The following is a 14482-nucleotide window of genomic DNA, read 5'->3' on the forward strand; positions in this document are numbered from 1 at the left end:
CTGTTTTGAAATACTATTTCCTTAAACAGTTTGGAGAAAATTACAAAATTCATCTTTATAGCTCTTGATAAGCCCAAACAACATACCAGGATACCACAAGACCAGAAAACAAAAATATGCCCTTTTAGACCAGTCTCTGTGCAAAGTAGGAAGAAATGGGGGGAAAATGACCCCCCCCCCGTGTGCTAAACAAAAAAGCACCATATACTTGTGGAACTTCTTCATTTTAAGCAGCGTGTTCAAGAAACATTGTTGGAGACCTACTATGTGCAAGGCACTGTTGAAGTTGTTACTTTCCGATTTAAAAATTACTACTACTTCTCCAGCAAGCTCTTTAACCTGAAACTAGTGAATACCGCCGCCTTGGGTGGGCATAAAATTAAAGCCAAGGTCAAGGGAGACAGTCTCCAAATAGAACAAAAATAAAACGCTTGTGACATCATTAGAGGAAAAAAAGCCAACATAATTGCACAAAGATCAAAGGGAAAAAAAGAGAAACATGTCTGGTTAATACTGGGCTTTTGGGCATTTCTTGTGCTCGCGAGGCCCGTCTATCCATCCACACCACACTTCGTAACCATGCTATTCTGAACCGATGACAAACCCAGCTTCGGCGCGGACAGGGCGCAAAGCGCAGATCCCACAATCCAGACCCCGCTGCCAACTCTCTCCTCCGGGAAGGAAGGAGGCGTTTCTCCTTGGGCAACTGTAAAATAAAGTAGCCTCTCTAATCTCTTCCTCCAGTAAGAAAGAAATGTCGGTCCAAATAAATGAATACATAAATAACTACACGAAGCGAAAGAGGTGGAAAGAGAGGAAGGGAAACTCTTTTCCTTTCTTTTCAAATTTCCCGCACCCCTTTTCCTCCCCGCCTCTCCACGCCGTCCCCACTTTCAGCGGCAGTTCGGGAGACCCGGACCGCGGGCTTCGGGGCGGTAGGGTAGAGGGTCTTTAGAAAGTAGGCGGGACTGGCCAGATGAATAATTCGGTGTCCGATTTTTCCTGCCTTCGGTGGCAGTTCCTCCTCCGCTTCGTTACTCGATTGCACACGCGGCCCGGCCCTCGGCCCTCGATTGCTCCGGCCTATCACCCTGGGATGCCGCCTGTCGCCGCCGCGGCTGCCGGGCTTGTGGGATCGGTGGCGGAGCCGGAGCCGCGGCGGGAGCCGTGGCCTGAGAGTTAGGGGGGCGGGCCGGCTCATTCCTGGGGTGGGGGCCGAGGACTGGCGGGCGAGAACCCGGGGCCACCGCCCCCCTTCCCTGAGGGAAGCGGACACTCCAAGCGTCTGAGGCGGCGGTGGCGGCGGCGGCGGCGGGAGCCGGTCAGAGGGGGCGGCCCCTGGCGGCGACGCCCCCAGCCCTGCCCTGCCCGGCCCCCACTCCATCCCCAGCCCCAGCCGGATCTGGCCGCGGGAGACGCCGGCGGGGGTTGAGGAAGGCGGCTCCGCTGGGGCGGGCGGGCGAGCCGCCCCTCCCGGGTCCTTCCACGTCCCCTCCCGGGAGGGACCCACACCTGAGCCCGGACCCACCCCCGGCCGGGGCCACGCTGGATCCGCCTCCCGGCCTGGGTCCCGCCCGCCGGCTGCAGGTGGGCTGCAGCGCCGGAGCCGCGGGCAGTGGGCGGCGGGGAAGGAGGTGAGCCGCGTCGGTGCCGGCTGCAGCTCTGGTCCTTGCCCCCGCCGCTGCGCTCTCCTCCTCCCCTTCCCGCAGGCAGGGCGCGGAGTCGCGCGCCCGCCCCGCCGCCGCCTTGTCCCTCTGGGGCACCATGGAGCTCTCCCCGTCGTCCGGAGGAGCCGCGGAGGCGCTGTCCTGGCCGGAGATGTTCCCAGGACTGGAGTCCGACTCGCCGCTACCCCCGGAGGAGCTGGAAGCGGTTGTCCCAGTCGGTGGGGCCGTGGCTGGTGGCATGTTGGATCGGATCCTTCTGGAGTCCGTGTGCCAGCAACAGAGCTGGGTCCGGGTGTACGGTAAGGACCACAGGCCATCCTAGAGGCCGGTGTTTTTGCTCTGGCTGAAATTCATCCCTAGTCTCAAGTCCTATTCTCAGTCCCCATCCATCCTGGGTCAGTTTCCCACATCCCTTTTTGTTCTGGCGTGCGTTTCTGACAAGTTTCTGCAGACTAGCAGTTGAGCAGAGAGATGTCATTCAGTATGGTCTTTGGCCCTTTCAGACACCTGCAGGAAGTTTAAGGTGGAGTTGAGCTATGCAGACTTAATAATTAGGTGATAACTTCAAGGGAGCTGTCAACCGCTTTCAAGGAGGTCTGATGGAACACACTATGAAATCAAGCGAACAGAGTTTCATTTCTTTCTCTTGAGTGAGGCAAGGCTGGAAACCAAGATACTCCGAAATAGCTTAGCAGTGAATAAGATAATAAAATAAAATAGAATAACCAAAAATGTTTATTTGGTGGGAACAGACTAATCTATAACCTCTTTCTCAACCTCATTCTCCCAAAGGCAACCACTTAGTCCAAGGGGTGTGGATTGTGTCAGATTGCACTATTGTTTCTGCTTCTCTTTGTAAAGTGACTGGGTTGCTACTCAGCAAGTTAAAAGTGATGAACACACTAAAACTTTCCCTTTCTGCATTCCTTGTAACCACCTCTTTAATTAAAACTGAATGATGAGATTCTATTAGGGTGAGCCTTGTGGCAGCATTAAAACCATGCTGGTTTTGAAAATTCATAGCCCAAGGATTTATAGCCTGGAATTCAGGACTGAGCTGTGGCTTTCCAAAATATTAAAACGTCAAGATGTTTATCACTTAGCTCACGTGAACACGAGACATTAGTGATGTGGCTGAATATAAGAGGGCAAATTTGAAGCACCTGGGATCAAAGACAACGTTAAGATGTTATCCTCCAGTGATGTGCATCTAAGCCTGCAGTGATAAAGTACATTGTGCTTTTTTTCTTCATCTTTCTGAAGAGGGTATGTGTTTACTATTCAGGAGTGACCAAGACTTAGAAGTTATCTCTTTGTATAGTTCAGTTGATTTCAAGACTTCAAGTCCATTACTATCAGAAAGATCACAGAACAAGGAGTCCAGAGCTTTGAGTTTTTGTCCTGGTTCTACCAATAAGTGGCTATGTGATTTGGCATAGGTCAGAACACTTTTTTTTTTTTTTTAAACCTCTGATTCTTCGTCTGTAAAATGAGTGAGTTGGATTAAATAATCTCTTAATGGCCCTTTTAGTTCTAAAACTCCTGTAGTTCTTATAACCAGTTCTTAAGGATTTATATATGTACCATTTTATATTTTGTTTGATGTTTATACGTGGTTTTTGATGTTATTCTAAGCACCTGAAAGAATTAAAGAAGTAGGAGACGATGCAAGGTCACCCAGTTCATTCTCAGCAGATTAAACACTTTAGTGCCTGATTTTCTATCCACCTGCTGATCCCACTTATCCGATAGCTTATAACAAAGGTTGATGAGAACCTGAAAATGAGCTTGAATTAGAGTATATTTGTAGTTACGTTTTCCTATCCTGTCCTCCTTTTTATCCTTACACACTTCTTTGGCACATTGTTTTTTACAAAAAGTTAGAGATAGGGCCATGTTACTGTAAGAATATATGATAATTTCGTATTTCAATGTCCAAAACTATTCTGTCTGGGTCAGACCTACCATAAATTATTGTTCTTTGTATGTAACCCATAAAAATATGTACATATTTTTGTTGTCCATTTTTAGAGGTAGATTTGTGAGGGGTGTGTGTGTGTGTACGGATACATACATACACGGATATATGGATATTAAGTATATATGGATAATTATACATACATATATTTTCTACTCACACACATATGTACTGTGCATTTCAGTGTCAAGTTGCACTTTCCACTGCATTGTAACTTTTTTGTTTTCCCTATCAGATGTTGTTTTTATTTACTGTTTTAGTACTACTACTTTCCTTCCTCTAAGCAGCTCATCCTGGATACTACTTTGTTGTCTTTAGTTTGATGTAAATATTCTAAAACTATCTGAATGATTCGTGGCTTTTCTGTGTCCTTAACTAGTTTTCAAGTTGCCTATTGCATAACTCTTTGAAAAGCTTTGAAGTAAAAATAATAGAATGTAGAAAATCAGTTTGGAAAATACTAGTTCATTTTTGCGGTTTTTTGTTGTTGTTTACTTGTTTGTTTTGTGTGTTCACAATTCTGATTGTTTTGGAATATTTAGGTTCTGCACAATTTTAGGAGACTTTGATGAGTGTGGTCTAATGTTTTTAAAAGAAATTTAGAAACTGGGAGCCTAGTCTAGAGTATACAACTGGGGATTGAGAACCGGGGTTTTCATTCCCTCTTTGCCACAAATTGGTTGTCTAACTTTGGGTAAGTAATTTTAGCTCTGTGGCTCTAGGTTTCTACATAAAATGTAGAATCTGGACTAATTGGTATCTGTGGTCCATTTTAGCTGTAGAGCTGTCTGATTCTGTGGCCTGCCCTATTATTTTACCTACAACTTGGCCTACCAATTCCAGTCTGACTCTTGGGGACAGGCATCAAGAAAGCCCTTAATGAGTTTAAATCATGATTGCCCTGGGCTTCTGGGGAGCACTTTTATCAAAAGGTCAGTGAACTTAGTTGTGAAAGCAGGAATGTTGAGGGCAGATGTATATTTGTTTGGAATTTCTTGACAAGATAGGAAGGTGGGGGAAATGGGGATCTTGCTCAGGTGAAGCTTATTCAGTTTTGAGCACTAATCTGAAATAGCCATGTTGATTTTAAAAGGGTACAAAGTAAGGAGCTGTATTAAGTGCTCCTGGCTTTTGACTATGATTCACATCCTCTACAATATACTTATGTTTGACATCAACATGCAAACTAGCAAACAAAGGGCAATCACAACCCCTCCCCCCAACCCGAATACCTTAACATAAACTTTTGGAAATAATATTTTATTAGTTTGCCTCATGAGATTTGAAGACTAGGCACTGTTTTGAGCTTGCTATTGACTATCTTGTTGATAATTCATATATTCAGAGTTTTATATATTGCCAGGAACTTTTTCTGGAATCTGTCAGAGCTTTATAATAGGTACATGTATATTTAGAACACAAATGCCTATTTTTGAGACATAGCTAAGAGAAAATATGCTGCCCTATCCTTCATTTTCCTTTAGTTGTAAAATGTTTCATTTGTTTTATTATAGTTTTATAATAAGTTATGCCCATACCCTGTCAAGACTATAAATTGTTTGATACCAGGAAGTCTGTCTTGTTTGTCTTTATATTCCTATCTTGCCACCCCCTTCATTGTCACCATGTCTAGCAGATTGGTACCTTGCTCATAGTCAGTGTCTGTTGAATGTTGATCCATGTGTCCTTTGACCATCCAGATCTCAACCTGATTGTATGGGTGGCAGAGTAGCTTAAACAAAGGCATGCCACAAACAGCTAAATATGGATGCAGAATCCAAGAGCATCAAATGCAGAACATTTTTCAGATATTTATAGCCTCAAAGCAAAGTCAATTGGCTGAAAAAGCGCAGCAGCCTAGCAAAAGGAAACGGGAGCGGCAAAGCCAGCCTCACTGTCTGTGCTTTCTGGTAAACAATGAGAACATTAAAATTAACTACTTTACCATGAATGGATGGCGAGTGCAGGACACTGTTTGGGAGAAATTGAAGATACCAGTCTCTGGTAGTGCCTGCATTGGAGCTTTGCACCTATCAGCACAACAGGTCTGCAAGTGTAAGCAGGGATGTGCCCTCGGATAGCTAGAGGGGAAATATAGTTATCACACTAAAGTGCACACCAAGAAATCATATGCTTTTGATTTTAATAGAATAAGCAGGACTTATCTAAAACACTTAATAAAATAAATCACATCAACATTACTTACCATTAAGCTAGTATATAGCTCATTGTTTTTGATGACTGATAGGGATCTGCTGGAAATTTTCTAAAGGCTGGTACTATTTCAGCAAGCAGAACAGAAAAAAAGTCAGACTGCATCATATACCATATAATTCTGGAAATATGACAATGAGAATTTGGTAAGAATTTCTCATGAACTCAATATGAGAGGATGGGGGTAGTTATCCCTGTTTGTAATAAATAGTTTTGCTTATGCTTCATTAGTTAAGACAAAGGATGAGATATGTTTCATTGCATTTTTAGAGAATATGCCTCTATATTTACTTAAAACGTTGTAACCAGTAACAAGGCCAGGAAGTTGTTTCATTTGGGTCCAGTATGAATTAGATGTCACTAATTCACTGGCCTTATAAGGAATGTTCTTAACATAATTAACTTTGAATATTCTCAGTGAATCACTCATTCTTACATGTCTTAAATATGTACCCCATGCTTGACTTCTGTTTTGTGTTAATGTGTGGATGGATGAAATTTTTCAACCAAGTTTTGTGTGCTCTAGCTAATTGATTGCTTGAAGAAAATCAGTGAATGTGTACCCAATACATCCCAAAACATGTTCATGTTACTTAAGTGTTTTAATTTCCTCAAATACTATTAATTGGACTTTTATAATGATTAGTAATATTTTAGCAATTCTTGGGATTGTAAGCTTGAGTTCAATACTTAGGATGTGGCATTAGCTTTGAATGTTGGTACGTTAATTTCCCAGTATGTTTTATGCACATTAGGAGTAGACAGTTGTTCACTGAAGCAAGAGAGAACTATCAAGAATGCCTAGGAATATACTGTTTATTTTAAATTATATTGATTTCCAATAGCCCCCCCCCCTTTTTCCTTTGAGAGAAATTTGTATATCTCGTTTAAATTGTGTGTTCTGTTAATGTTAGAGACATGGACAATTTCCTTTATCATATTTTTCTACCCTCTGTCATGTTGGTTTATTGCTATTTCATTTTCAAAGAATGAAAATATTTTTGAAGAAAAGAACTGTACATTCATAATCTCTTTTCCATAACCATTAGGACTAGAGTGTTTCAGAATTCAAAATTTTCTTGATTTTAGAAAATATGGTATATATACAGTGACATAACCCCCTTAATGGGGTTGGAGCAACATCCAGGAATCAATCATATTAATATTCCTATAGTTAAGTAAAAATCCACACTAAGTATGGTGTAAGACTATAAATAGTGTTGTGTCAATGAAGGTCAGATTTTACTGCTACACAAGTTATGAAGAAAATGTTTTCAGAGCTTTTTGGATTTAGGAATTACAGATATGGAATTGAGGATATGTACAAATTTTCTGACATAAATAATGCAAAGTTCTAGAATGCACCTGTTTGAGAATAGTTCACTTATAAGGAGTGCCTTTATCTTTTCTACATCATAAAATTCAGCGCATGTACTTCGATAAAATGATGTACAATTGTGTCTCATTATGTTGAATGAAATAAATGTCTCTGATTTGCTAAGAAAAAAAGGAATTCACATGACAAAGCAAGTAAGTTTTATTGAGATTACTAAGGAAGTGGTGGCAAGGCAGTGGTTTCTAATGCTTTCTTTCATTAGAAAGAAGGATGAGGTAAGTTGAAGCAGAGCGTTTATGTAATTGTTCTTTGCAGTTGCTCTCTTCAGTAGCACAGAGTGATTTGATCACCTTTTAAAGTAGGTGAACCACAAAAAAGCATTCAACTAATGCCTGAGTTAATCCAGAAAAAATTCAGTTGTCTGCTCCTTTGTCCCTCCCTTTTGGAATAACTTTTAAGTAAAAAGAGAGGTGTTTGGTCTTGTTAACCAGGAGGAGGAGTTTGAAGTGTGCTGAGTGCACTACTGAAATTGCTTCACCCTGCCTTGGCAGAGGGATAATTGCTCTCTGATGTTTGTAAAAACACCTTTCTTCCCAAAGGCTATCAAGTGCTTCGTAAGACCTGTAGGTAGAGAACCCTTTACACATTTAATGTAGCTTATTTTCTAATGAGAAGGCAGCCAACAAGCAGTACCCGATATGCAAGTGGTAGAGAAGAAGATATGCAGAGGTCCAGATAGTAGTGTTAGTGGGTCTACTGTAAACAAAAGAAATAAACATTGAACCCTTGAAGGCACGACAAAACTTCGTTTGCTAGGCTGTGATACAGATTTCACCATCTTCCTTATCTCTGTAGCAGGTTTGGGTGTTAGCAGTCTGAGTTTTGCCTTTCCACCAAGTGTTGGTTGTTACATTAATTAGTTGTCCGAGTCTCCTTTGCTCATGAGTCTAATTTAAATCCTGACTGCATTCTTATGCCTCCATAAATTGTCTTCAACATTGCTCAAGTTCTGTTCACATTGGGTCATTTTCAGTAGGCTTTCTAAAAGTACCCCTTACCCGACTCCTGAGTCTAAAAGATTGATAATACTTGCAGATACTATCTGGGAGAGCAAAAATTTACAAAGGAAAATATTTGACATAAGGCAAGAAAACAAAATTTAAAAGAATAGTATGGAAAGTTAAAAAGAAACTTTAAAGTTGATAGTCCTAAATATTTTCACAACAGTCCTTTAAGTTACCTCATTAGGGGAACCGGATCGAGAAGTTTCGCTTATTCCCAAAATTGGAGACAAATTCCAGTTTGCCAGGATTAGAACTCTAACCTCAGATTCCTCAGCCTCCTGTTTTAGCTTCTAGATCTTACTGCTTTCCCTTGGGGAGATGGCCTTTCAAAGCTGAAGGTCAGGAAAACTTGACAGTGAGAAATACCAGATTGTTAGTTTCACAGTCTTTAAGGGAAATGCTGGAAGTATCATTACCTAGGTAACAGAAAACAAAAATGGACAAAACATCCAGAAAGTTAGGAGGATGAGAATAATCTCATAATGTGATTCTTAAGAGGTAGAGCAGAGGACAGATTCGATATTTTTCATCTCTAAATTTTTTATCCACAAATTCTTTATTCTGTAATTGGAAGTAATGTTTTAAGGAAATCTGAATGTTTCATTTATGATGCTTAGAAACCTGGATAATACCTAGTAAGTTTCTGCCTTGTCTTTTAATTTCTGACCTCTCAGATTCATATCATTAAAAAATTAATCCTTTTTTATTATGAATATAATAGTTCTTAATGTAAATAATTTGGATTATAGGAAAATCCAAAGAAAATTAAAGTGACCTGTAATTACACGTCACAGAGATAATTATTCTTCTTTAATATTTTGTTGTATTTTATCCTTGTCTTTCTGTGTAAAAATGTACTTTTTTGTATGTATTTAGTACCATATTGCATATATTTTAAATCCTGCCTTATTTCTAACTGTATTTTCTTAGGTTTTTAAAAATGTTTAAAACTTTTTCAAATATATTCTTACTTTTAGGGGCGCCTGGGTAGCACAGTTGTTGGGCGTCTGCCTTCGGCTCAGGGCGCGATCCCAGCATTCTGGGATCGAGCCCCACATCGGGCTCCTCCGCTAGGAGCCTGCTTCTTCCTCTCCCCCTCCCCCTGCTTGTGTTCCTTCTCTCGCTGGCTGTCTGTCTCTGTCAAATAAATAAATAAAATCTTAAAAAAAAAATATATATATATATATATTCTTATTTTTAAATTTAATTAAAAACATAGGTAAATATTTCCATCTTTCAATATTCAAAAGATATAAAAGGATTTTCCATGAGGTCTCTCTCACCCCTCCTCCATACCCCTCACTTACCATCTGGCAGGCAATCATTGTTCACTCCACACAATCAATAAATGTTTGAAATTCTTGTGTATCCTTCCATACCTATTCCCTGCCCAGAGAAACAGATAAATAGATAGATATGTGAAAACTACCAAGAGTGGGGTCCAAGAAATTTCGTTCACAAAAATGCAAGGTCATGTTTTCTCGAGGTTAATGAGTGGACTGGAGCAGGCCTGCAGAGAAAGTTGGCTAGGAGTTTGGGGGTCTGGAGCCAGTTGTTGATTGCTTTATATCTGACTTGATATTATCATAGTTTTTATTGTGTGTTTTGCTTTTTTCTCCTTTTTTACACAAATGATAACCCATTATATGAATTTATCTGTACCTTTTGTTATTCCTGCCTCACATCCCCTCTCTCTACTCACTTATTAATATATTTTTGACATAGTTTCCTGTCAGTTTGTAAAGCAGTTCCTCATTCTTTTTGTGGCTGCATGATGCCTGAATGAATTATAATTTATTTAACCAGTCCCCACGTTTTGCTGGTACAAGTGATAATGCAGTGAATAATCTTGAATATAAGCCATTTTGTTTGTGTATGAATATTTTTGTAAGAAAAATTCATAGAATCAGTAGGTCAAAGATACGTGCACTTGCAATTTTGAAAGATATTCCCAAATTGCTCTTGTTATAGGTTGTAACTATATTTCGCCAGCAAAGTATGAGAATGCCTATCTCGCTCACACATAGGGAATTATCAAGAATTTTTGAATATGACAATCTAATTGGTAAAAATTAGTTTAATTTTTCATCTCTTACATTGAATGTCTTACAGAGCCATTGGAATATGTCCTTTTCTGTGAATTATACATATCTTTTGCCCATTTTTATTGGATTGTTGGATCTTTTTCCTAGTGATTTGTAGGATCTCCTTATTAAATAAGGAGGCTTTTATCTGTAATGAGTTGCCAGTATTTTCATTTGTCTTTTCTTTCCCTCTCTATAAGAAAATTATTTTCATGCAGTTGAATGTATTTGCCCTGTATTTTATGGCTTTTTGATTTTATGTTATAGTTAGTGTGGCCTTTCCTATTCTGAGGTTATAAAATAATTCTTCTTTGTTTTGTCAAGTACTTCTTTGTTTTCATTTTTTACACTTAAATCCTGATCCACTTGGAATTCATCTTCCTATAAAGGTGTGAGATATAGATACAGTTTCATTTTTAGAAAGTTGGTTTTCCAGTTGTCCTAACGCCATTTGTTGAATAACCCATCTTTTCTCCACTGGTTTAAGATGATTTCTCTATCCTTTAGTAGACTACCATCTATATTTTGGTTTCTTTCAAGATTTTCGACTCTGTTCTGGTCTGTCTATATTGATGTGCCAGTATCACAGTTTCATTACTAAGCCTTTATAATATGAAAATATAATTTGTTAATGAGTAGTATTTAACATAACTTATTTAACCATTATCCTATTTTAGACATTAACATTTTCCCACATTTTTATATTAATAGTCTACTGATTGTCTTTGTGCACAAGTCTTTGAATTGAACTTCTCACTATTTCCTTAGGCTGAATTCCTAGAAGAGTAGGTTTTTAAAGGCCTGAGACTTGGTGCCAAATTGGTGTGACCTTCCTGGAAAGCAGTTCCTACCACAAATATATGAAATTATGGCTCATAATTTAAATCCTACTTTTGAATTACTACTTTCAACATATTGAAGTATTTTTACATAGATCTCATGTAGTGCCTTAAGCATTATTTAGCACGTATTAAAAGTCCTCAGAGTTCTAATGCTAATAACACTGCCCTTCAAAAAAATGGAGTTTTTTTTCCCAGTGGTATTCCTTTTCATTAATAGTTCATTTCCAAATGAAGGGGGGAAGAACATGAGTATAGAGTCAAGGCAGTTGGTCTGCTAAGGGTCAAATCCATGACTGTGGCTTTATTTAGACTATGTTAGTCTCCAACTGAAATAACTTGACATAGACTCATAATGGTTCAAATACTCTAAGAACATAGTTGGTGGCTTTCATCTCAGCTGTTGGTGTCCTCCTTCTACTCTTTGTTTCTCAGAGTATTAAGAAGGAAGTGACATTCATGAAAATTCTTTTGAACGAATATAGGTTCATTTAGTTTTAGCTGGATGAATAACTAAGATGTGTGTCTTATAGTAGTACTGTGTTAAGCACTGAGGTTTTAGAATGGGTTTAATTTAGGTATATTCTAGGGAATTTTATTATGTCAGGCAAAGCTTAATTCAAGGGATGGCAACAAGAACTAACATTAATGATAAAATTAACTGAAAATCTTTTCTTTAGAAAAAAAGGGTAGGAAAATGAATTAGACTCTGAAAAATCATAGTTTATATAGACCATTAATTAGCAATTAACCAAATTTTCTTTTTTTTTTTAAGGACTTTTTTTTAGAGCAGATTTAGATTCACAGCAAAATTGAGAGGAAGGTATGGAGATTTACCATATATTCCTTGTCCCGATATCTGCATAACCTCCCCTAGTTTCAACATCTCTGACCAGAGTGGCACATTTGTTACAGTTGATAAACCTACATTAACACATCATTATCACTCAAAGTCTGTAGTTCATATTAGGGTTCACTCTTTTTTTTTTTTTTTTTTAAAGATTTTATTTATTTATTTGACAGAGATAGCGACAGCCAGCGAGAGAGGGAACACAAGCAGGGGGAGTGGGAGAGGAAGAAACAGGCTCATAGCAGAGGAGCCTGATGTGGGGCTCGATCCCAGAACGCCGGGATCACGCCCTGAGCCGAAGGCAGACGCTCAACCACTGTGCCACCCAGGCGCCCCAATATTAGGGTTCACTCTTGGTGTATGCATTCTGTGGGTTTTGGACAAATGAGTGACATGTATCCACTATTTTAGTATCGTACAAAATCTTCCTTCCTTCCTTTCTCTCTCTCTCTTTTCTTTCCCTCCCTTCCTTTTGATTTTATTTTTTAAGTAATCTCTATACCAACACGGGGCTTGAACTCACAACCCTGAGATTAAGAGTTGCATGCTCCATCCACCGAGCCACCAGGTGCCCTACCTACAGAATATTTTCAAGGCCCTTTATCCTCTGTGCTCTGTTTATTTCTCTCTCCATATCCACTACCCCCTACCCTGTGGCAACCACTGACATTTTTACTGTCGCCTTAATTCTGTCTTCTCCAGAATTCTATATAGTTGGAATCATACCCACATTTTCTTTTATCGGTTAGCTGTTTTATGTAGCGTGTAATACATAATCATAAGCTTGCCTTACTAAGTCAGAAAGGAGCAAACTTAGAAAGGAACAAAGTTTAACTTTTGACAATGATACAGAGCAGTTTGAGAGAGAAACTAGGAATCCTATATCCAGTTAATATTGTGGAGGGTTGTAGGAAATTGTTTGCATTAAATTTGGGTAGGATATAATATATAAATATCTTGCTCCCATGATTCCCTTAGGCTTCACTACATGCAATTCTTCGTAAATTTCTAGAATACCTCTGAATGAGGAAACCCAAGGCTTTTCTAGTGCATGTTCCTATTTTGAAATGGGCTAGTTTTGCCCAGGTGGCTAGTGAGTAGGTTGTAGAGACAAAAAGACCTTGAAAAAGATGGCCAGGACAATAGCTACTAACAAAAGGCATGTTTAATATCTAAGAAAAGACTCTACCCTTTAGTATTTTCTGGTTTCGTAAGGACTTCATAGCTTTCCTTTTTATAGAACTGAAGATTTATATGCCTGATTTTTAATCTAGCTTGATAATATGTTTAAGAAAGAACAGCAACAGATTCCTATTGAAATAGAAAGGTAATCCAGAAGATTTGATATGGCCATATTTCTTGCTTTTTTGTATAAGTCAGAAAGTCTGAAAGGAAATTTTTAGTTACTTGCACTTTAGGTTGTGTTTTTGGTGTGTATTCCTTGATTGTTAGGCCAGAGTGGCACCTTGAAGAGGTGTGACTGTGTTATATCTATTGGCCAATAATCTTTCTTTTTCTGAAACTTAACTGATGTTTCTCTTACATAATCAGTAATGTTATTCCACTTACTTGTAAGCATATTATATAAAATTATGTGTTTTTACAAAATTGCTTTTTTTCCTGCAATCTCAAATATCCTGTTTTTTTTTTTTTTTTCTTTCAACAAATTTTTGAAACATGGTAAGTCTTTATTTTTTGGGGAAGTAATTATGAAAAAGTTAATGTTTTAAAGATTCTTGGTGAAGTAAGATTAGAATATGGGTGAGGTTGGAATCTGAATCACTTTTTTTTTTGAAAGATTACCCTATCTCTATTATCTAAGTTCATAGTTACTATTTCCAATTTAATATATTGTGTTAAAATGTATCACAAGCTGTTTAAAGTAGCATTTTAATTCTTTTCTAAGTTGTTTTAGAATTTAGCAGTAGGTTTTACTAATGCTTCTCTGCCTCTTTTAGAGTCGTGTAGTTAAGAGTGGATATTGAGTTCTTCATTGGTGAATTGCAGCAATAAAAGTGAAAATGCTCAGTAGAATAACCAATAGATTCTTTGTGTGTGTGTGTAATGTAAAATACACACACTAAATTTCATTTCAACCATTTGTGAATGCTCAATTCAAATACAGTCCTGGGGCGCCTGGCTGGTTCAGGCCGTGGAGCATGGGACTCTTGGTCTTGGGGTTGTAAGTTTGAATCCCACATTGGGTATAGATTATTTTAAAATAGTTTTTAAAAAGTTATTTTTTAAAATACAGTAACAATGTTGTGTAATCCTATCAGCACTATCTATACTCAACATTTTTTCATTATACCCAACAAACACTCTGTACTTGGTAAACAATAACTGTCCTTTTCCCCCTCCCACTAGTTCCTGGTAACCTCTGTTCTACTTCCTATCTCTATGAATTTGTCTAATCTAGGTACTTCATACAGGTAGAATCATACAATATT

General features: G+C 38.7%; 1 protein-coding gene across 2 annotated transcripts in view; it reads left to right on the forward strand.

The window, feature by feature from the left end:
* The first annotated feature begins 1608 nt into the window (after positions 1–1608).
* RASAL2 (RAS protein activator like 2) overlaps positions 1609–14482 on the forward strand; it is a 341891-nt gene continuing 329017 nt past the window's right edge. Inside the window, exon 1 of one of the 2 annotated variants that reach the window (XM_026509285.4) lies at positions 1609–1966. In XM_026509285.4, coding sequence (XP_026365070.1) covers positions 1765–1966 — 202 coding nt within the window. In that variant the 5' untranslated portion in view covers positions 1609–1764. The remainder of the gene's footprint in view (positions 1967–14482) is intronic. The other variant, XM_026509283.4, reaches the window with a different exon arrangement.

The sequence above is a fragment of the Ursus arctos genome, unplaced genomic scaffold (assembly GCF_023065955.2).
Source record: "Ursus arctos isolate Adak ecotype North America unplaced genomic scaffold, UrsArc2.0 scaffold_2, whole genome shotgun sequence".
In the NCBI taxonomy this organism is placed as follows: Eukaryota; Metazoa; Chordata; class Mammalia; order Carnivora; family Ursidae; genus Ursus; species Ursus arctos.